This window comes from Lissotriton helveticus, chromosome 11 (assembly GCF_964261635.1).
Source record: "Lissotriton helveticus chromosome 11, aLisHel1.1, whole genome shotgun sequence".
Classification (NCBI taxonomy): domain Eukaryota; kingdom Metazoa; phylum Chordata; class Amphibia; order Caudata; family Salamandridae; genus Lissotriton; species Lissotriton helveticus.
Window position 1 is genome coordinate 977,939,919 of NC_136072.1, and position 23,350 is coordinate 977,963,268.

General features: G+C 45.9%; 1 protein-coding gene across 2 annotated transcripts in view; it reads right to left on the reverse strand.

Moving 5' to 3' along the window:
* The window catches only part of GRK3 (G protein-coupled receptor kinase 3), a 1,268,751-nt gene that overhangs the window by 143,438 nt on the left and 1,101,963 nt on the right, over positions 1 to 23,350 (reverse strand). For both annotated transcript variants that reach the window (XM_078667331.1, XM_078667330.1), the window contains exons 14-15: positions 886 to 952; positions 592 to 692 (exon numbers count right to left, since the gene is read on the reverse strand). In XM_078667331.1, coding sequence (XP_078523457.1) covers positions 592 to 692; positions 886 to 952 — 168 coding nt within the window. The remainder of the gene's footprint in view (positions 1 to 591; positions 693 to 885; positions 953 to 23,350) is intronic.

Genomic DNA, 23,350 nt, shown 5'->3' on the forward strand with positions numbered 1-23,350 from the left:
ATCACATGATACTAAGGCAGTGAGCCAGGACGGTAAGAGGGATGTAACACTGGCCACCTCGACCAGGGAGCAGTGGTACAGAGGACCCGATGTGGAGGATGGAGTCACCGAGGACCAGATGGGGACAAAGGGCACATAGGAGTTTACTGGGGAACTGAAAACAGAATGAGATGGCACATAGAACTTTATGGGGGACAGTGGTACTAGGGACCTCACAGTGGTATTACACACTGAGGAACAGATTGTGAATGAGAAAGTAGACTATAAAGGGACTGGCTTTAGAGGCATTAAAGACTGAATGAGGGAATGCATTATTTATGTAAAGTATGGCTCTTTATGATGGCTGGTTTCCATGCAGAATGGGAAAATGCAGTTTGACTTTAATCACATTTTATTTTAAAAGGCCTTAAGTGGACGCTGTGAGGAGTTATAAGGATGCACTTAAGAAAAATGATAGCATATTAAAAGACAAGGAAAGAAAAAGATGCTTTTATCAGTAAAAATCATGAACAGCCTTCTTTTGCTTGATAGCTGCATGCAAAGGATGTAGCATGTACAAGTTATTAATAAGAATAGTAGTAGTGGACCTACCCGCCTCCTTGGCATCCGAGCCTCTTACTGACGTCACGCTGGAGAAGCCCTTCCAGAAGTTCCTTCAACTCAGGTGTAAAGGAATCGGGCAACTCTACATTCTGCGAGAAGATTGGACAGAAGGAGACAAACATGTTGACAAATTTACAGCATAGAGTAGAAAAGCAAGTATTCTTAAAGTATATTTGAAAATTTCATATCGGAGTTTTCAAATCAGGCCACCAGCGTTATGGGAAATGAAACCCACTCAATGAAAATAAATAACAGAAGTGAAGCTATTTTGCTGACTCTTACCATAGTGAGTGTCATCCGGTCTATCTCATGTTTATCTTTGGTTTTGTGCTGCCGGAAAGGACTATGACTGTTGAAAAAATGTACAGGTTATATTAATAAAAGACCACAATACTTTATTCAGCAAATCTTGTAAACACGTATTTAAAATATAGCTACGATATGAAGAGAACAATAATTTGCAAAGCTTTTGCAAGCTTGTGAGATTTATTTTTGTATTGCACGAAAGTAGCACAAGGATATTAAAACAAATATATCCTAAACATGGCTGCATATGCTTGCAGTAAATATGTAAATTAAAAAAAACTTTCACTGATGTGGCTATTTACTAGTGATTTGTTTTAAATAACACTTTCGGTGGTGGCATGCATTTCATTATTATTGTTCGTGAAGGAGACAAGAATATGTAACCAACTAATTAAGCACTTAAAGTTAAAGTTACTGCTTCCCTTCATAACATCAGTTTTAAAAAAGAGAAGGAAAGTAAATAAGCGTGCCCTTGAAATGCTGATTAGGTCAAAATTAACTATTTAAAGGTAATATAACAACAACATAAAAAGCACTATTGGAACTAGAGTTGTCACTAAAGAGTAAGAGCAAGGAACTATTTTTTGAGGGATGTGAACAATGTGCACTGGCTTTGAGCCATTACTCACATTGAAGTAGGTTCTGAATTATGCTGTGGATATTTTGCAAGAAGCACGCTGGCATTTAATCATAAATTGCATGAATGGGTCTGAAGGGGCAGTAGAAAAGGAGATTAATGCAGATAGGCTGGGTTACTAAATAAGAAAAATACAACTTCTTGCAAAACAAAAACAAGACTTTTGAAGACGTTCTAAACAGAGAGAGGGAGTGTGTATGCGAGTATTTGTCTGTGTGTATGTACAAATATCTGTTGAAATCCTACAGACCTTAAATACCAAAGGAGGGAGTGGAGAGGTGGTGTGTACGGACGGACACATGGAGTGGATTCGATCTCCCCTAACAATAACTTAATAAACAAATTGGAATCCACCCATAAGAAATAGGTGAAACAAGATAAATGGTCTTGGGTTGGATGTGTTTACTACATTGGTGGGAAGCACATTGTGTTCTTTAAATACCCCTCACACATCAAAAGGGCCCTTGGTGTCATGCTTCATCATAGTGGTCTTTGCGCCCCTCTACGGAGCGCGGCATGCTACTAACCAGCGAGTACGCAAGAGCACTTGATGTAACCACTATGTGTAGTGTGTGAGGGTGTGAGTGGTAGGGTCGGTGGATGATGAGTGAGTGTTAAAAAATACCTGGCAAATGAGGACTACAATAATTTTTTAATAAACCTCCCTGCTGGTCTTATTAAAAACTGTGAGGTGGAGGTTTGATGTATTTAATGTACAAAACCTCCTGTGTGTATTTGTGTCAACATGTTTCGCAGTGTGCTGCTTCTTTTTCAGGACGGGTACACAGATCCCTACCCTACTCACATAAGTCAGTATAATACCATCAGTACATAGGGAATACTATGTGTTTAAATAAATGTGTCAAAGTTGCAAAATATGCCTATAATGGTCAATATTCACTGCAACAAGGTCATTGTGAAAAGAAACACAAATGTATAAAGAGAAACATTAGCTGGGTGGAATGATAATGATAATGATATTTATAAAACGCACAAATACCAAAATGGTGTCTCGGCGCTAGAACCATGAGCAGAACCCCCCCCCCTAGCCCCATCACTGGAATAGCCAAGTTTTCAATTTTTTTCTAAAGTTCAAGAGAGAGCTGGCATTCCTGATTTCAGATGGCAGCAGGTTCCACAGCTTAGAGGTGTGTGACATTCACCCAAGTATGACTCCGTACTCAAAGGGGTGAATAACATAGAAGTATTTATTCAGGATACAAAATCCTGTGACCTCAGCCACAGCCTCTCGAACTCTTGTCGCCTCCAGAGTGTCCCCGGCGCTCGCCTTGGAATGCTGGTCGCGGTGACATTCTAAGTGATGTCACCGCGAGCAGCACCATCACACGCAGAGCCGCCGGGGGGGAACAGAAGAGGGAGATACCACACATCCCCCTTCCCTGCAGAAATTGTAAACATTAGATAAAACAATAAGCAGGAAACGGAAACAGGAAAACACTTGCAATAGGCAGAATGGCAACAGTCACATCATTACATATTGGTCAAAGTGCCTGGGAGGCCTGGTCACTCTCCTGTTGGGCCTATGGCCTGGGTGAGGGACACACGACGGCCTCCTGATAGCGCAACCACCATCCTGTCTAGGACCACTCTTCCCCTCCCTTGCACCTTCAGTGACATCTACTGGGGGGTGGTGCCTGACCACTCTCCCTAGGTTCCATATTTTCCCTTCTTGAGTTTTGACCGCATTCTTGAAGAGTTTGGTGATTTTGGTGGGGCTGCTGTACTCTGACCAGCTTGCCTTCCCTGTGGGAGCTTTGATTTTGATATTGTCGCCTACTCTGAACTCAACCTCCCGTGTGGCCTTGCGTTGGTCGTAACTTTCTTTCCTCACTTTCATGGCCTGTTCTTGTTTCCTCAGACTATCCTTTTCCCTGGTACGGTCCGACCACCCTTTGTGCCACCCCATCCACCCTGGGGTAAGTTTAGTGTTGGGTGTCCTTGCGCGGAGCAATTCGAACGGGGTGACACCCGTCGTCTGATGCGGCGTGAATCTGTATGCCTCTAGCCGCCTCCACGCCTCTTCTTTCCAACTTATGCCGCTGGCTTTGGCCAGCTGGATACTTTCCTTGATGGTTTTATTAAACGTTCGACCATGCCATTGGTTTCCGGGTGATACAATGCGCAACGCTTGTGTCTGATGCCTCTTTCTCCTAGGAAGTCTTCCATCTCTTTCGAGCATATTTGCACTCCGTTGTCAGTGAGGATATTGCTGGGGAGCCCCTCTCGGATAAACACTTCCTGTAAGAAGCCAATGACAGTCTTTGTCGTGACTTCACTGACAAGTTTTATCTCTGGCCACCGAGAATACAAGTCTACAAGCACCAAGATGTAAGGTGTCCGCAGCTCCCCAGACAACGGGCCTACGATGTCTAACGCCAACTCGTCCCAGGGTCCTGACGGAATCGGCCTACACACCATGGGTGGCGTCTGTTGCCTCAGGACCTTGTCGCTATTGCAACACGGGATGCACTCCCTGATTCTCCTTTCGGTGACCAGGTCCATGTTCGGCCACCAGTAGCTCTCCCTGAGTCTTTGCTTGGTTTTGGTGATGCCCAAGTGCCCTTCATGAGCTATCTCGATCAGGTTGTCTCTCACTGTAGCTGGCGGCACGAGCCTAGTTCCCCTGAACAGACATCCGTCGACAATGGTTAACTCGTCTTTGACGGCCTGGAAGGGCCGTAGTTCTTCATCTCGTTTGTCGCCATGCTTCCATCCATCCTTCACTCTTCTGCAAACTTCCTCCATAGTCTTGTCCTCTTCCTGTGCCTTTCTCCACGTTTCTTCACCCAAAGCCTTCTGGATGGTGCAGACCTTCTCAACCATGTACCCTTCTTCATCTTCATCTGACTTTCCTCGCATTTCACTTGTCTCTACGTCATCGACGAGCCTGGACAAACAGTCAGCTGCAAGGTTCTGAGTTCCTGGGACATATTCGACATTGAATGTGTACTCTTGGAGGCTGACCACCCAACGCCTTATCCTACTGGAGATGGCGTCCAAACCCTTTTTGCTGAACACTTCAACCAACGGTTTGTGGTCGGTGCGGAGGGTGAACTGCGTACCCCACAGGAAGTCTCTGAATTTTCCTACTGCCCAGGATACCGCTAACGCTTCCTTTTCGATGACTGAGTAGTTGTTCTCAGATTTCTGGAGCGACCTTGAGGCAAAGGCTACAGTTTCCTCTCCTTCCACGCTCTTCTGGGTGAGGACAGCCCCCAACCCTTTTGCACTTGCGTCAGTGGTGAGGATCGTGGCCCGGCCGGGCAGGTAAGACTTCAAACTAGGGGCTTCAGCAAGAGCTCTCCTTACATCCTCGAACTCGCTCTGGCATTCCTGGCTCCATTTGAATTCACTTTCCTTTTTTAGTAATAGCCTGATGGCGTAAGTCCTGCCTGCTAAATTTCTTATGAACTTTCCATAGAACTCTAACATCCCCATAAATGATTTGATCTCGTCCTTGCTTTTGGGAGGTGACAGATTTACAATGGTGTCTTGCAGTTCGGCCTTGGGACGTATGCCTTCTGTCGTTATCTTGAGACCCAGGAAATCCAACTCGGCACAACTAAAAACACATTTGTTCTTCTTCACGGTAAGGCCTTGGGACAAAAACCTCCTCAGCACACATCTCAGTCTCTCATCATGCTCGATCTGGTTCCTAGCGAAGACCAACACGTCATCCTGGTAACACATGACGCCTGGGATGCCTTTCAGGATGTTACCCATGATTCTTTGGAATACGGCAGCTGCCGAGACCAGGCCGAAAGGCATCCTTTTGAATTTATAAGCGCCCATGGGTGTCACAAAAGCAGTGAGTTCCTGAGACTCTTCGTGAAGTTTTATCTGGAAATAGGCCGAGGTGAGATCGAGGGTGGAACACACCTTTGCCCCCTCTAACATGCTCATCATTTGGTTGATGTTCGGCAAGGGGTATCGGTCAACAACAACCTCTTTATTGAGTGCCCTCAAGTCAATGCAGAGCCTGACTGACCCATCCTTCTTCTTCGCTGCCACAATGGGCGCCAACCATTCGGTCGCTTCCACAGGTTCGATCACCCCAGCCTTACACAGTTTCTCCAATTCGGATCTGACCTCCTCCTGAATGGCTATAGGGAGTCTCCTAACTTTTGCTACAATAGGCTTGGCATTCGCCTTCAATTTTATTTTATGACAGTAGTTCTTCAAACACCCAAGACCTTCTCTGAACACCTCCTCAAACTCTTTAGTGATGTCAGACTCACATTCTTGTATCTCTTGTACCAAAATCTGGGGATCGCTGTTGGGATTGAGATACACCCCCAAACCCTTCTGAGCACGCCACCCCAAAATGTTGTCCCCTACAGTGGATACATAAACTTTAGAGACAGTAGACCTGTTTCTGTACTCAATTTTACACAGAAAGTATCCTTTCATGGAGATGGGACGCCCCGCATACCCTCCTGGCCTCAGGTCTAACCTCTTCAAAATTATCTTTCCTTTGGACACACGTGAGAACTCCTTGGCATTGATAATTGTAATTCTAGAACAGGAGTCAAACAATGCCTCTAGGTCAACCTCCCCTACTTTTATGGTGTCTTTTGGACTATCAACTTGGTCTTCCTCAACATGTGCTGTAACTTCTGCACACATTTGGTTTCTGGGACCAGGTGCCTTCAACTCTTTCACTTGCACCACAAACTCGTCGCACACCACATTCGTTCTGTCTCTACCCTGTCTACTACTAGCGCCCTGCCCACTCTTGCAATATTGTTTGAAATGGCCTTTCCTACCACACTTGCTACATGCGAATCTGAGGGCGGGACACTCCTTGTCGTTGGCAAGGTGTCCTTGTTTGCCACACCTGTAACAGGTACCTTTGAAAAATCCACCCGGCCTGCCTTCCTTCTGTTCCTTGCCCACTACCTTCTGACCCTTAACTACAGACACAGTCTCACATTCGGACACCACCTCACTGACATTGGTCTTGTCATCGTTCTTTTTCTCCCCTGCATCTTGTTTAATCTCCTTGACGCACTGCAACATGTGCTCTACCTGCTTGGCTATGATGAGAACTTCTCTCAACGGCGGGTCATCCTTAAGCCATAACTCTTCACGCACCCGCTCCATCCTGCAAGTCAAAACAAACTGGTCCCTAATTCTCTCCTCGCTCGCTCCCCCAAACTTGCACGTTGCAGCTAATTTCCTCAACTCAGACACAAAATCTTCTATAGATTCCCCATCCTTTTGTGCCCTCTTACCGAAATGATACCTCTCCATGATTGTACTGGTCTTAGGGAGGTAGTGCAAGTCTAACTTCTTTAAGCTAACTTCAAATTCATTCAGACCCCTTGCCTCCTGTGCTCCTAAATCTGGGAGATGGTCTAGGACTTCCTCTCCCTCTGCGCCCAGGTAATAGGCCAGCAATGCAACCTTCCTTTCTAGTCCTAGGTTGGGCCCACACACAGTAGCATAATTCAGGAATACCTTTTTCCATTTTTTCCACAGAATGGTGGGGTCACCTGGGCTGGTTAAGAAAAAGGGTGGAGGGGTCACATTTTGCATGCTTGCTTTACAATAAACAGGGATAAACTTTACCCTCCAAACATGCACTATAACCTGCCCCTTGAAAATACAATGCTTACACAAAATATTCCAAATAGATATGCTTTCTTGGTGCAGTCTGTAAGGACAGCACTTCAAAAAGGGGTTCAATTTTCCCCAATGTGCACACTCTTTTACCACTGCTCCGACGTGGGTCAAAATAGTCAGCTATCCTTCAAGAGTGCAGGGCAATTCACTGATAACCCACTGGTAGGGCACCTACATCCTCATGCAAGTCACCCTTGTTGCTTCCAGTACCGTAATTTCACAATGAAGACAGTAGACTGTTTACTTTCCTGCGGTGCACACCACTACGCCACACCCACATTGAAATGTAACTGGTTTCCACTTCCCACGCCGCACTGCCAGTCCAACACACGGTAATTCAAAAACGTGGCTGGATCTACTGGATGAGGTGTGCAGTCTCACTGCGCTCCTAGGCTCCTATCTCCTCCCACGTCGCGCTCCTAGAGGCCTCTAGGTGTTCCAGTTCACGACAAATGAGGTCGCCCAAAAGCTCCTTACTTTCTCGCAGCGCTGGCCAGTTAACATCTAACGGCAGCCCCACACGCTGTGCTTCGTCCTCAGATGCGGTAGGGAGTTCCGCACTACATCTCCACTAATTCGCTCTCCTCGCGCTGCCCTGAGGAGGGAGGACACATCAAGGGAGGTCAGTCTTAAAACGCCCCTAAGGCGTCAACACACAACGCTGCCCTGAAGTTGATGAAAATAAAGCGCGCGGTGAAAGTCTCTGGTGAAGGGCTGAGAAACTACGCGCCTGGCACTTGCCTTCAATTGAAGCTCCGTAGCGCTATAAATAGCCGCTGGCAGGCTCCGACATGAACGGGAGATACCTCCCCTCGTCAGCTCCCTATGCCGAAACTCGCCACACAATACGTAGATGGAAAGTCTGGGGCCGGCGCGCAGGGTGACAGCAGGCGTACCTCTCCTTCAGGGTGTCAGTCACCCGTCCTTTCCCGGGCATGGACAATCCCTCAGCCTTCCTTCGAGTGGGCACACCTCCCTTCCTTGAGCCGCTTCACACTCCGTCGGCTCTCCGCGTCGCAGCCAGCAACGCCTCGACTCGCTGCCCTGACCGGGATACTCGAGTCAGCTGCCGTCCTCAAACTTTCTTTCCGACGGCTGCGCTCTCCTGGGCGTGTTGAGGTCACAAGAGGCTTTAACCCTCGTCGCCAGTGTGACATTCACCCAAGTATGACTCCGTACTCAAAGGGGTGAATAACATAGAAGTATTTATTCAGGATACAAAATCCTGTGACCTCAGCCACAGCCTCTCGAACTCTTGTCGCCTCCAGAGTGTCCCCGGCGCTCGCCTTGGAATGCTGGTCGCGGTGACATTCTAAGTGATGTCACCGCGAGCAGCACCATCACACGCAGAGCCGCCGGGGGGGAACAGAAGAGGGAGATACCACAAGGTGGCGTAATGAAAACTCCGCCCTCCCCACTGCAGGGTCTGAATTTTTGGAACAGTAAGTAATTTAGCACCTGTGGAACGAAGTAACCTGCCTGGCTGATACCACCTAAAGAGTTTCTGAAGGAACAGCGGGCCATTAGATGACAGGGCCTCAAAAGCCACACAGAGCGCCTTGAATTTAATCCGTTGCACCACCGGAAGCCAGTGCAGTTTCCGAATTTCCTCAGAGATTGATTTATGCCGGGGGATACCCAGCAAAAGGTGGGCGGCTGAGTTCTGCACTGCCTGCAGTTTCCTCAAACATTGTTTCTGGACATTCAGATAGAACCCATTACAATAATCCAGCTTAGACTGAATCAGGGAAGTGATGACCACTTTCTTGGTTTCTGCCGGGATATAAGGAAGTATCCTTTTGATTTTTTTTATCAGAAAGTGTGACGCAGACACAATAGCACTGGACGGTTGCATAAACGTCAGCCTGTTATCAACCAGCATGCCCAGGTTTCTTGTCTTAGCCGTTGGAATGGGCAACAGGCCCATATCTGCAGGCCACCAGAGACTACTCCAGGAAGGTTTTAAATTGCCGAAAATCAGCACTTCCGTCTTCTCAGAATTAAGTTTAAGGCAGTGACTACTCATCCAGATGTTAATGGCAGCCATGCAGTTGTGGAATTGCCCAGCCGGGGAGCTCTGTTTTTTATGGGCTGCAACCACAATCTGAGAGTCATCTGCATATGATGTTAGTGAGAAGCCATAATCTCTGATCAGTAAAGCAAGTTCGGTGACATAAACGTTGAACAACAGCGGGCTCAACGAACTTCCCTGTGGAACACCACAAGGCAGTACATAAGGCTCCGAGTTGAACCCGTCGAGCGACACCGTTGATCTCCTCTCCTCCAAAAAGGAAGCCAGCAAGGCCAATGCCTTGCCCTCCAGACCTAAAGATTTTAAGCGGTGGATAAGGAAAGAATGATCAACAGTGTCGAACGCGGCGGAGAGGTCAAGCAAAATTAATGCTGCCGAACCTCCCTCGTCCATAACCGCTCTAATTTCTTCGGTCACCTTAATAAGTGCAGTCTCAGTACTGTGTCCCTTGCGGAAACCGAACTGAGAATGATCCAACAGCTCATTGTCATCAATGTACTGAGTCAGTTGAACATTTATGATTTTGTCCACAATTTTGGCTGGAAGGGGGAGACGCGCAATGGGACGGTAGTTGGATGTGATGGAAGCATCGAGGGTGGGTTTCTTATGACGCGGGAGCACAGAGGTCTCCTTCCAACTAATTGGAAAACTGCCTGAAAAAAACATTCTGTTAAAAATGTCGGTCAAAACAGGACTCACCAAGTCAGATAGGTCCATCAAAAAAGCTGATGAACACGGATCTGACGGAGAGCCCGACTTGGCGGCCAGGATAAGATGGCTCACTGTGTCAATAGAGACAGGGGAGAACTCAGAAAACTTGCTTTTACCGGCAGCTACCACCTGCATAGTAGAAACCGACTGAGCACCTATGCAATTTTTAAAATTATGAACAATATCTAGCACTTTGTCTTAAAAATTAGACGCCATATCATCAACAAACTGTTGACTACCTAATTTATTCGGAGCCTTTGGAACCGATAGTTTCTTTATGACTGCGAACAACTCTTTTGAAGAGTGTTTTGAAGAGTCAATCTGAGATTTAAAATATTTACTTTTCTCAGTCACCAAAAGGGCTTTATAGGATGTAAGAGCTGTCCTATAAATCTGTTTGTCAGCGTCGTAGTGATTCAGACGCCAACGGCATTCCATACGGCGGCACTTTTGTTTTTCATTGCGAAGTAGATCAGAGAACCAGGGGGCCGATGGTGCCACCCGGTTGCCCAAAATGTGCTTAGTAGGCACAGCTACATAGATGGCATCAGCTAGCCAGCAATTATAGTTGTTGACTGCTGTGTCCACATTGGCACAGCCTGGGGGAACAAAGTCTGCCAATCTGGTACGAAGAGAAGGTTTGTCTGCTTTATTCCAGGCTCTACAGGAAGCAGCCGGAGGCCTGGCCTCGTTATCATTCCGATGCACAGATATGGGGAGCGTAAAGTTGATAAGTGAGTGATCTGACCAAGCCAAAGGAAACCCATCTGTCACTTTAAGACTGTGGGAAGAAGTAAAAATCCCATTGACCGTGTGCCCTGCTTCATGAGTGGGAAGACCGACCAATTGGGGCAGTCCAGCAGCACTTAGGGTGTCCACAAGTATAGCAGTCTCTCTATTTGTAAGATCCTCTAAATAGAAATTAAAATCACCCAGAATGGTGAACTCCTTCTGAGCTAGCGCGGTTTCCAGCATTTCGTCCAGATTATTTAAAAACAAGGCTTTCACCCCAGGTGGCCGATACACGAGGATGCCTTTAAATGAAAAATTATCACTAAGTTTGGAAGTAAAATGTAAGGCTTCACAGCCGGTGAGTCGGAATCACTTCAGACGTGAAGATCGTGACCTGTAAAGGTGATACACATTACCTGTCAAAGACTTACATGGCAAATGACCTACAATGGACATTCATAGAGCAACTACCAACAGAGACAGGTCTCCTAGAAAAAGAACAACGTTGGGTGTTCCGCCTGAGCACACACATCACTGGACTTAATGATAATATCCCTTGGAGCCAGTTTACTTAATTAAGTTTAAGTTTATGTCCAGGGACTACTTTAAAACAGCCCACGGAGGGACTGATAACCCTCTCCGACCCCCCCACCCCATTTTTTGCAATTATTCACTGAAATGTATCTCCCGAAAACCAACAAAAGGGACTAGTGTTTAGTTCTATTTTTATTTTTATTTTTACCTTTAGGCAAAACAAACCTGCGATTTGCATTAATAATTTTGGGTCCCCTGTTTACATCCAACCTGCTCCATCAGGAACTCGAATTTGGTGTTTTTCATCACAAACTCCTTTTTCTGAATAATACCGGTTCTTCTGAGAAATGGTTGTTTATTTATTTTCTCAAACTGTGCAAAAACTTCCATTTTGCATTTATCACGTTTTTTTCCCCTTTATTAACTTTAAATGCCCGTTTTAGCCACCCCTTGCGCGCACTAGTCACTGTGCGTTTCATTATGACCACCATAACGCAGGCGCAGTATTCTCCCTGCTGTCGACTGAAATGACTGGACCTGCGCAACCGCAGTTCACCAGTCAGTTAGCGGTCTAGTGGGTTTTGACCGGAAGCACTTCGGTCTCCTCTGATCAGGGCTGCATTCGGCTGACATGCCACAGCATATGTATACCTTACGAGTGGCGGGAAATCTCTTGGCAATTAAGAGGAGCATTAATACTGAGCACTCTGGGCTTCTCACTTAACCACGGAGTCACGGAGGGGACGATTGAGTGAGGTAACATCCCCACACATGTAAGTATGGCACAGCTGCTACAGCCGCTCCTGCAAGACCACCACTGCTCATACCAAGTAAGTGCGAGCACATCGCAGATACAACCATTCTTTTTACAGAGTGCAATTAGCACAGGGGTCCCCTGCGTTTCTGAAGGCTCATGAGGCCTTGGACTTCTGGATAATGAGTATGCAACTTATCTCATGTTTTACAAACTTTCTCCAACTTGTAGATTTACTGCCACCACCAAAAGGAATAGACCTATATAGAGTGTGTGTTTTATGTTTCATGTTGTGTATGTCTAGTCTCTGTACCATTTTTTTTACAGGACACTGCACCAGCACTAATACTCTGAGGGTTTTGTAAAGACACTGTAATTGTCACCTTTACAGGTCACGATCTTCACGTCTGGAGTGATTTCACCCAGCTTATGTTTCTCTTTATACATTTGGGTTTCTTTTCAGATTGACAATAAGGTATTACCTTGTTGCATTGAATATTGACCATAACAGGCATATTTAGCAACTTTTATACATTTATTCAAACACATAGTATTCCCTATGTACCGATGGTATTATACTGTCTTATGGGAGTAGGGTAGGGATCTGTATACGCGTCCTGAAGAAGAAGCAGCACGGTTCGAAACATGTTGACACAAATACACACAGGAGGTTTTGTACATTAAATACATCAAAACTCCACCTCACAGTTTTCAATAATACCAGCTAGGAGGTTTATTAAACAATTCTTGTGGTCCTCATTTGCTAGGTATTTTTTAACACTGTTATGTTATGTTAATTATTCTTATATAGCGCTCAACTCTCCCGGGGGCATCTCGGCGCTTGACTAGCAATATTCCTGAGACTGAAAGGGAAGACAAGTGAGATTAGAATAGGAAGGCTCTTAGCTGTTTCCTGAATGTGCTGTAGATATCAATTTTGCAAAGGTCGCTCAGTCCAGTATCTTGGCGCTAGGTATGAGAAAGATTGTCCTCCAGAGCGACACAGCCTTATACTCGGTACTTGTAGGAGACCCCGCGCCCCAGACCTAAGGTTTCTGTTAGGTACGTGTTTAGTAAGTCTCTTTTGGAGGTATTTGGGACCTCCTCCCTTGAGTGCTGTGTGAGTGTGGCAACAGATCTTAAAGAACGATCTTTTTTTCACTGATAGCCAGTGGAGTTCGCGAAATAAAGGCGCCGATGCAGTGCCAACTGGGCGATTCAATACCATCCTAGCTGCAGTATTTTGAATCACCTGCAGTTTGCTCAGCAAGGGTCTCTCCTACCCCTGCCAACAAGGCGTTGCCATAGTCCATGCGGCTGATGACCATAGCCTGGACCAAGGTTATGCAATGGGTAGTAGGCATAAAGGGGAGGATTTTGGGCAGCAGATGCAGGCTGTTGTACACTCACTCATCTTCTACTCCTGACCCCACCACGCACACCCTCACACACTACACATAGTGGTTACATCAAGTGTTCCTGCATACCCACTGATTAGTAGCATGCAGCGCTCCGTACAGGGCGCAAAGACCCCTATGATGAAGCATGACACCAAGGGCCCTTTTGGTGTGTGAGGGGTATTTAAAGAACACAATGTGCTTCCCACCAATGTAGGAAACACATCCAACCCAAGACCATATATCTTGTTTCGCCTATTTCTTGTGGGTGAAATCCTACAGACACCTCACTATACCCGACTGAAAGCACTTGTATTCAACTATTTATCAAAAAATATATTTACTGAGGGGAGTAAGACCCCAAACATCCCCCCTGAAGCAACGCCCCTCATGACAATTAGACTGACCATTGGACGAAGCCTGCTGACAAATAACTCCTTTGTGTGTACATTATCTATATATTTTAGGGAAAAACTAAAGTCCCATGTGACACATAAAGCTGTATCAAAAACCAGACCTAAAAATAAAACAGTTTATTTTTCTCAATATGAACTTGTGAAACCAGCAACGTAATTAGCTAAGAGTTTTATTTGAATTTCTCACACCCATATGAGTATTTCTAATGAACTTACCATCTCACTGTAGTTCAGTTTGAAAGCATTAGGTCATAAGACAAGGGTTTTACATCACTTTGAGCTTCTTTGACAAATCTTCGTGAAAATTCCATTACAAGCATACATGGTGGTGGTCTGAATCCTCGAAGGATTTGTGCAGATTTATCAGGGGGAGAACTTACACAGATGAAAGCCACACACTGCACTTAAGCTCTACTGTGCTTACCAGCAGGCTGTGCATGGCAAAACCATTTATTCTCCTGTCCACTAGTAAGCGTCACAGGCCATTCCACAGAGTGCTGTTGGAAGGGGCACTGTACAGTTTTCTGATCAATAATTTCATTGCAAATGTTGCACTGATATTATCAATGATATCATAGAAGATATCATGAATGATTTAATATGTGGGGTAATTATCAGTGGATAGCTAGGACTTGCGCTATAGTTACATTAGAGGATGAACTAAAGCCACTTGAGATCATTGTAACTTGTGAATTTCTGTGATTTTGAATGTTTACAAGGCCGAACTCCATAAATAAGGGTAGGGGCCCCCTCCCCGAGCCTTAATAGACCCTCGGGACCCAATTCCCCTGAGCCTTAATAGACCATGGGGACCCCATCTCCCAGGGCCTCATTTTTTAGAAAACAGGAGTGGCCACACAAAGCCTCTCCCGAGCTGTGGATGAAAAAAGGGAGGGGACCATCTCCCTGAGCCTATTGTGGCCTCGGGGATGCTATCCTACCAGGACCTGTCTTAATTATAGGTGGGTACCCTTGTGTCCACTGGGGGTACCCTCAAGAAGCAAGTTGGGGGCATGGGTTGGAGCCCCGGGCCCCACAGCCCAGCTGGCTCAACACATACTGGTGAAAATGGCCTCGCTCCCACCTGGATGAGAGAAGCTATTCCTGCCTGCTCCTGCAGGGCGGGAGCAATTTGTGTTTGCTTGCCTACAGGAGCACAGGAAAGAAAAGTCTGCTTTCTCTCGGCAGGAACATTTTTAAATCTTCCTCCTAGTGAGAATAGACTGCATCCCTGCCCATTCTCCTGCAGGCAGGGAAGGCATGTCTACTGTGTTCCCACACGACGGGAGATTTAAAATTGCTCCAAATGGGTGGGAGCAAGTATATGTTTCCCTGCCTGCACTGATGCAGGTAGAGAGACAACTGTGCCCAGGAGTGGGCTTCCTGGGATACAGTAATTGAGCTAGCCCTGGGGATGGGGTCTGCATGGTGTCCCCAGGGCCTAAAATGGTTTGGAGAGGGGGCTGTGTGGCACCTGCCCATTTTTTAATCCACTTCAAATGCAAGGGATTGAGTCCCTTGGGCATTAAAAGGCTTGTTGGGGGGGGGGGGTGCATCTAGGAGGCTTCAGGGACCCCTGGCCCAGAGGCTGTCATTTTAATAAAGGGGATTGTAACCCTTAAACGGCCCCCATGGACCCCATCCTCAGGGCAGCAACTTAGCAAATTGGGAGGGGGGGGGGTGCGGCCCCCTACCAGAGCCATTCGGTGGCCCCAGGGACCACATTCCCCCAGGGCTGACATAAAATATGTCCTGGGTCCTCAAACCCGGGACACCCTCTATTCTCCCCCCTCAAGGGCATGGGCAGGGAATGTGCAAACTCCTCCCACCCAGCAGGAGCACTAAGCTGTTCCTGCCGGGTGGAAAAACAAACGTTTTCCCGGCCCGAGTGGCAGGGAAAAACAGTGAATTGCTCCCACCCAGAGGGAGCAAACACAACTGCTTCTACAGGGTGGGAGCAATGCTGGCTACCGCTGCAGTCGGGATGATGCAAGCAGGGGAGTCGGTTGGGCTGTGGAGCTCCTAGGCCTCAACAAGGGACCTGCTCTGGTGTGCCTTGGCTAGTGCACTGGGGCACCCCACTTAAAATAAAAAGAAGACAGCTCCTGCATGGAGTCAGAAGGCCGTGGGGCCCTGGGGCTTCCTCCACAGCCCCCCAACAAAAAAAATGGCCTGGGGTGCCCTGGGTGGAAACTGGGGCACCCCTTACTATAAATAAAATTGCTGGCTCCTCTGGAGCCCCATGAAATGGGACCACTTGGTGGGAACCAGTGGGGGAACAGGGGCCCTGGGTTCCCTCCATAGACCCCTCCCCAAAAAGCAGTGGGTGGCCTGAGTGCGTCCAGCACACACAGAAAAAAAGTGAATATTAGATGAGCTGCTCATATATTATTCACTGCTTCTACTGTGGAGATCACTTTAATACCCTGAGAGGGCTATTTATGTATTTTTGTCTTTTAGCTTGGTTATGTCACATATTTTGGAGGAAGATTCTAGATATGCTTTATATATATTGAAATGCTCACCCCTTGATAAAGCCAATAGGCTTACCTTTTATATTTTAATGTTGCAGAAGGCCAGGCGTGACATACAGTTGGCTGCTTAGAACTCAGGACCTGTTGAAATTATTGATGGCAAAACTGTGTGGTGGTATATTAAGAGAGAGGCACACATACACTTACATTCAGGTTACAGTGGGTGTCAATATTTTAGCAGGTTCTTCAGATGTTTGTCTTCGATATTTCAACATACAAAAGGCATTTATTACGACGAGAGGTCGTTTTTTGTGAACCCAAGCGTGTACAGAAAGAGAAAATGTACTATTCATCTTTAATTGTGTGGAAACCGCTTACTGGAGAGTGAAATATTATAATGTAAGGTGAATATGGAAAGACTCCCTGAAATCAGTGGAGCTGACTTGCCTTTATTCTTCACTTGGTCTATTACCCAAATCTGGGCGCACTGGGACAGAAAATAGGCCTGGACACTAAAGTGTAATAGCCCAATGTAGCAAATCAGAGATATTAAAAATTGCACATATTTGGAAATTAGCTCAGTTTTACACTTGCAAAGAGAAGCTTTGTATATGTTTTGCAAGTTATGGGAGTCTGCATGCATTTATGCATGCTACAGGCAATGTTTGTGTTAATATAAGGGAAATCAACAGTAAAAACTGGACTACTAGACCATACAACAGTCCCACAGTCAGACAAACAAATAACTCATACACTGACCTGTTGGCACAGCCAGATTGCCCTGTAGGCAAGACCTACCCTGACCAAATGAAAAGAGCATTCTTTGTTGCAACAGTGGTTACAAGCTCCCCTGCAGAAAATCCATTGAAGTGACCCCAACCATTATCCCAAAAAAATCATTGAGAGCATCAACAAAATTTAAAGAAACGTTCAACTATTGTCTGAGTAAATATGAGATCTACACCTGTGACAAGCAGATGAAAAACTGCATAATTTTACCTGAAAGAAAACCTACACGGCCAAGCTGTCAAACAGGAATGGACATTTAAACATGCCATTGCAGCTGCAACTTTGGTAGGAGGCCCATACCACCACCTGGGGGTCAGGGACCCACTGCAGCTGGGTCCAGGAGTTGGGGGGATCCTTCTATGTCCATGAGGCTTAGATCAGGAGACCTATAGACTAGCTCGTTGAGTCACTCTGAGGTCCTAACTTCAAGATGAGTTTGCAGGTCCATTTCTTCTTGCCCAGGCAAAAAGGCAGCAGGTCAGTACAACAGGGCAGCAGTTCCTTTAGAGCAGCAGTCCAACAGAGTGGCATTCCCCATAGAAGCATAGCAGTCCTTCCTGGCAGTGTATCCACATGTCCAGAAGTGTACTGAGGTCACTGGGGAGAGGAGTCATTAAGGTAGGATGGGTAAATTTGGGGATTAGTCATGTGCCAGATAGAGGAGGGAGTGCACAGGAGGCTAAACGATAAACAACTTTTTTTGTGGAATCATATGCCGGCTACAGTGCACCCGTACCCCACCTCACCTGTTCTCCAGATCTCAACCAGGAGATGTCGTCCTTATTGAGGGGGCGGGGGGGCAGGAGCTCCACTGTGATGCTTTTGTCAGAGGGCACTGGCATGTGCTCAGTTAGCAGTGCACCTGAAGGGGGTGGGATGGTTCCATCATTCGTATCGCCTCCCACTGCCCCATGCCCATGGGCTGTGGACAAGCAGAGGTTGTCTGCTGAGCTCTGCCTTGTGCCCAGGGGCTGAAACAGGGATTGGGAGAGGGTCACCTCAGAGCATTGTTCCATCGCCGAAGCAGCCACCGACAGGCAGTGCGGGAGAGCACCAATTCACACTGGGGCGGAGCTTTGTCTAGAACGTCATCACCCCACAGCACTGGAGAAAACTGGTAGGTTTTGCTGCTAATTAAACTTGTTGGCTTTCATTTTTAAGGACGTCACTGATGAGTATTAAATAGTGTGCGCCAGTGAACTCTGCTCCAGTTTGCTGTTTTTTTTGCTGAATTCTACACTCAAAATGGAGCATGGAACGGGAAAACCTCCTTAACTCCACCAGCAGAGCGGAGTTCACCGCCCACCCTTGGTTTTTGTGTCAAAGTTCTGCAAAGTGTGATGTGTGTTTGCTCAGCCACATGGCAAGACAGGGAAGAGTTTGAGATCTGGGAGGGGAGGGGGTGAATCATGCACATGGTTACGCGCTGGGTAGGAAGACCTTACCTGTTGTCATGATATGGGGTCCTACGTCTATTCAGATTCAAAGGTCATGATCTAGAATCTCAATGGCCTGGGTAGCTAAATTAAATAAACCCTTGCATTGCAACATATCCGCAGAAAGGACTCGGACTTGAAATAGTGCAGCAGCCTGGTGGGCGTGTTATTTTCGCCTGGAGGATCGGGTGATTTGTTGCAAATCAGATGGTAAGAGTGTATGGTTCCTTATAATTAATAAGGTACCTGATAGGGCAAATATGCCTTAATATCTGGGGGTGTGATAATTATAGCAATATCACCGCCGATTCGTCTTTAAACGTGTGGCGCAATAAAGTTCGATTGCAGTAAATACATTTAAAAAATGACGGATTGATGAGTGTTGCCTTACTTCCGGGTAGTCTTAGACGGTGCTTTGAGGTCTTTGGCAATATCACATGACGCCAAGGACCAAGTGTGTGATGCGTTACACAAGTAGACTTTTTCTCCCAAATAGTAAAACCTAAGAAGATTGGTCACTTTATCAACACGTGATGACTTGATATGCTAGCAAAATGTTGATGGGTGACGTAACAATGTACGATTGGCCCGCGGGTGTTTAAAACAGTTAAGCTGCAGAATTGACGTTGCTCGTGTTTGTTGTCCTGGGTGGAATATCAAATCACCGTTCACGGCGTATGCGGTGAGGATTACAGAACATAGGTAAGTGCATAGGCAAGCTGCTGCCGCGTTCAGGATTTTGCGTCGTTAATGGGGTAGGCGATTTATGTCCTATATGAATGGAGCATTTTTGCATACGTTGTATTGAGTCCGCGTTGCAAATAATGTCGGGCCGTGTGTGTGGATGGCTGCTCATCTTTTACGATAGGTGTTGTTGGGTCGTGTTTTAGAATAATATTACATGGATATGAAGGACTGCGTAGGCATTGGAATTGGAAGGTATACGTACCCGATAGTGGGGTTGGGTGGCTGAAGGTCTAACCCATCAATTACTAAGCCCTAAACAGGAAATAGCCTTGCATATAAGACCTAAGAAATAAAGCATGCGCAACTGGAGTTCCTGTAACTAACACGTGCAAGGGTTATATGTTGAGTGGGGCAGAGACATTACGAGGTTGCTACTATTGACAAGTAAGGATTTTGTTTGAATACACTCCTAGCAGGTAACATACTGAGCAAAAAATTGTTTAAAAAGCATTTGGTCCAAGCATTTCAGATGACGGTCTGTTTTTCCTCACATTTTAGAATAAACTGATGTGTGGGTGCATTCCACTGGGAACACTTGGAGAGTGGGACGGCTTTATTTAACCCCTCCTGAGGACATTGGATAACTTGTAAAGGAAGCTACTATGACAAGGTACCTGTTTTCTTATACATAGTTTAAAGTCTATTGTACTTGGTTTGCGATCACTAAATTATGTTACAATGTGTGTGTAAATGATTAATTTTGGTGAAGTGGAGTCTGGTTGCTGACGGAGGTTCGCGTTTTCTGCTCTAGGATCACTGAATAAAAACCGAACATTGGAGGATTGCCTATCTACATGCAAGAACGTGGAATAAAGTATTCCACCTTAGGTAACTGGATATAGTTTTACTATACAGTTGGTGTTAACTTTAGTTTTTTGGTCACTGGTGTGGTGAAACAACAAGATGCAAGCAAAATGCGTCTTGATTGGTGGTGAGTGTGATGTTTGAGGTAATTAAACTTTTCTTCCCCGAGCTGGTACATGTATCGACTTTCTTGTGTATAGTTCTTTTAAAATATGGAGTTGACACTAGTATTGAATTGTTTTCATCCTCTGCGATTTTTAGCTTTATAAACTAGCGATGTGTGTTTCTGTTTTGAACACACGGGTCGTTTGGGTCTCGGTATTCTCTGTCGGTGTTGTCTCATGAATTTTGAGTTTTTCTTATCAAATGTGGGTGTTCTCATGGCCGGTCTCGATGTAAGTCCTTCAAACGTGGAACTATCCTTTTAATTTTTCTGTTTTGAGAACATGCCCACTAATGTACACATGGTGAGGGTTTTGAAACAATTGTACTTAGTGATATATTCTGTACTAGCAATGCTTTGTTGTTTTAACAGCCCTGAGGAAGCCCTTGTGGGAGAAACGCGTTGGCTGTGTGGATCAAAAATAAAGAAGATTTTCTATGAAGACAAGTCTCCACAAAATATCTGTGTGATTTGTGTGCATATTGTTTGCTGTTTAATATGTGCCTCTCTGAGTGAGTATAGTGTATAGGACTCGGACTTCGTCCTATTACAGGAGACCCACTTGAAAGGCAATCACTATAAAGCCTCGGGCCGCTGTGGTTACTCCTTGGTAGCACATGCAGGTTCCAACATCAGCTCGAGAGGCACCTGAATCCTCCTAAAATCCTCTGTGCCATATTCGCTGGGGCAGATGTGGCATGACTCTCTAGGCACATTTGTCCTGCAGACGGGCGATTGGGAGGGCCACTCACTTAACTTGTGTTCAATTTATGCCCCGCCAAAATTGCAGGGATACACTCTTGTAGGCCTAGGTGCCTTGTTGCTGGAAATGCCAGTGGGTACCCTGATACTTGCGTGGGAGGGTACATGAAGGATATGATAAATCCTACTAAGGATAAGTTGTCTACTAGAGCAAGAGAAATAGACGAGAGCCCGCTCGAATCGTTCATAAAGGACATGGGGTAAGTAGATCGACAGGACGAGCATAATCAAAACAATACAATTTACATACATGTCAGCAAAGATTGGACGTTTTTTCCACCTGGATTACATATTTACACATCTCAAGAGTGCGAGTCGGTTTCGTGGAGCGAGCCTCTTGGTGCGAGGCATTTCTGACCACTTCCCAGTGGTAGTGTCTTTCTCTGGCCCTAATAGAGATTCTGGGCTATCTCCTAGGATTTCCTCATGTCACTTGAACGACAGCATACACAACAAAATGATGGACGGAATGCTGAAAGTTTTGAACAACTCACCTTCAGTCAAGAGATCTTGGTTTAATCCATTGTTCTTTTGCTCAGTATGCCACCCCAATTTGGACCCAGGCACATGCAAATCAATCTTGATCCTGTTCCCCATGGGAACAGTCCAGCCCGAACTGCCAGGACAGGGCCTCCATGGACCAGAAACAAACATCTTAGGACAGTTTCGGGGTCTCACCCCTCATCAGCCAGGCTAGCTTGAATCCAGTATTACAGCGAGCAAGGCACTCACACCTGGGCATACCCTTTGCCACTTAGGGCAAATATAGCCTTGCTGGTGAGGGGTGATACTCTGAACCCCGTTTTGGTAGGGTGGGATGAGAAAAATTGCTGGGGATACACTTTGGATCGACGCCTGTGAGTGTTGTGTGTGAGGAGGTGAGTTTCCTGAAGGAGACATAACCAGGCCCTTGAGTGTTCCAGGTAGGAGAGAATGGTTCATCTCTTGATTGGGTTAGTGTGACCTTTCACAGCAGGGGTGATAATCTTAAGATTGGTGGCCATCAGGGTAACAGTAGGATAGGGCAATCACTGAGGTTGCTTGGGAAAGCCGAGGCATGGTTGCACAAAATGTCATCAGCAACAAGAAAATTGGTGCTGCTTAGAAAGTTCTTTGTGGAGTGAACAGTGTTAGAAGTTAACCAGAAGTAGGAGGAAGTGAAACACCCCAAAAGAAACCAAACGAACAAGTAACAACCCATGACAAATAATGTCAATGTCCTAGGTGTAATAACCTATCGAGAAAGTAGAGATAGGAGGATGACAGTGGACATTGCACCCTGCTCCCTGACCCCATCTTGCCCCACCAAGACAGGAGAGTGTGGCATGCATCAGGTTGGCAATGGGTCCACACAGTCCGCTGTGAGGGATGCTAGGACCGCAAGCCATTCCTTGGCCATCGTCTCTGGGTATGGTAGGAGATTAGTGGGTGAGTGCTTGATAGCTCTCCACTTTCGAGCTTTGCCATTCGTTCATTCCGGGTGTGTTTGGTGGAGACCGTTCTGGGGAGTCCACTTTTAAGTCCAGCAACTGGCATGCCTCAATAAAATAATGGATTTGATAGAGCTCCTCGTTCAAACAGAAGATCGGGTGAAAGTGGTGGCCCCATGAATAGGACACTTCAATGGACAGAAGATAGGAAGTGATCGGACGGAAGGCTCTGCAGTTTTGAAGAGTCGATATGGCTAGATCTTCATATATAAAGTTGAATTGTGTCCATGAAACTGGATTAGGGCTTTGTCTCGTGCTAGCTGAAGCATGCACTCCTTTAGTGGGGAATCGTGGATGCACGTTAGGATGTTGGGTGCAGCTCTTCTAGGTCCCACCTAGTGAGTGGGATCCAATTTAATTTTAAAGTCAGAAGGTGCCTCTAGAATCATGCGAAAAAGGTCTATGACAAAAGAGATGACATCCAACCTCTCTGCCTCAGCCGGGACCCCTCTGATGGGGATGTTATTGTGGTGTGAGCGATTTTCTAAGTCTTTGAAGTAGGCCTGTAAATCCAGGTGTTGATCACAGAGATGCAGGATTTCTTGCTGGAGGTGTTCAATCTCCTCTTCTCGGCTCGATTCATGCACTTCAAGCGTATCCACTCTGTCACCAAGGGCATCCATATACCGTTCTGTCTCTTTAAGTTCATCTGAGATCTTTTCCATAGTCTGAAGGCCTTCACTCAAATCAAATCAAATCAAAAAGACTTTATTCTGTTATATTTCATGAATAACCATAAAAGTACATCAAATCACATCAGAATTTTAAAAGACAGTATACATGATATTAACATAGGCCAAAGTTTGGAATAATAGGATTCATATAATCATTGTCTTATGTAAATAGAAAATGCTTTTAAGGAAGGCCACAACAGATGCCACTGAAAAAATATCCTCCAGGAGTTGTATAGCTAAAAA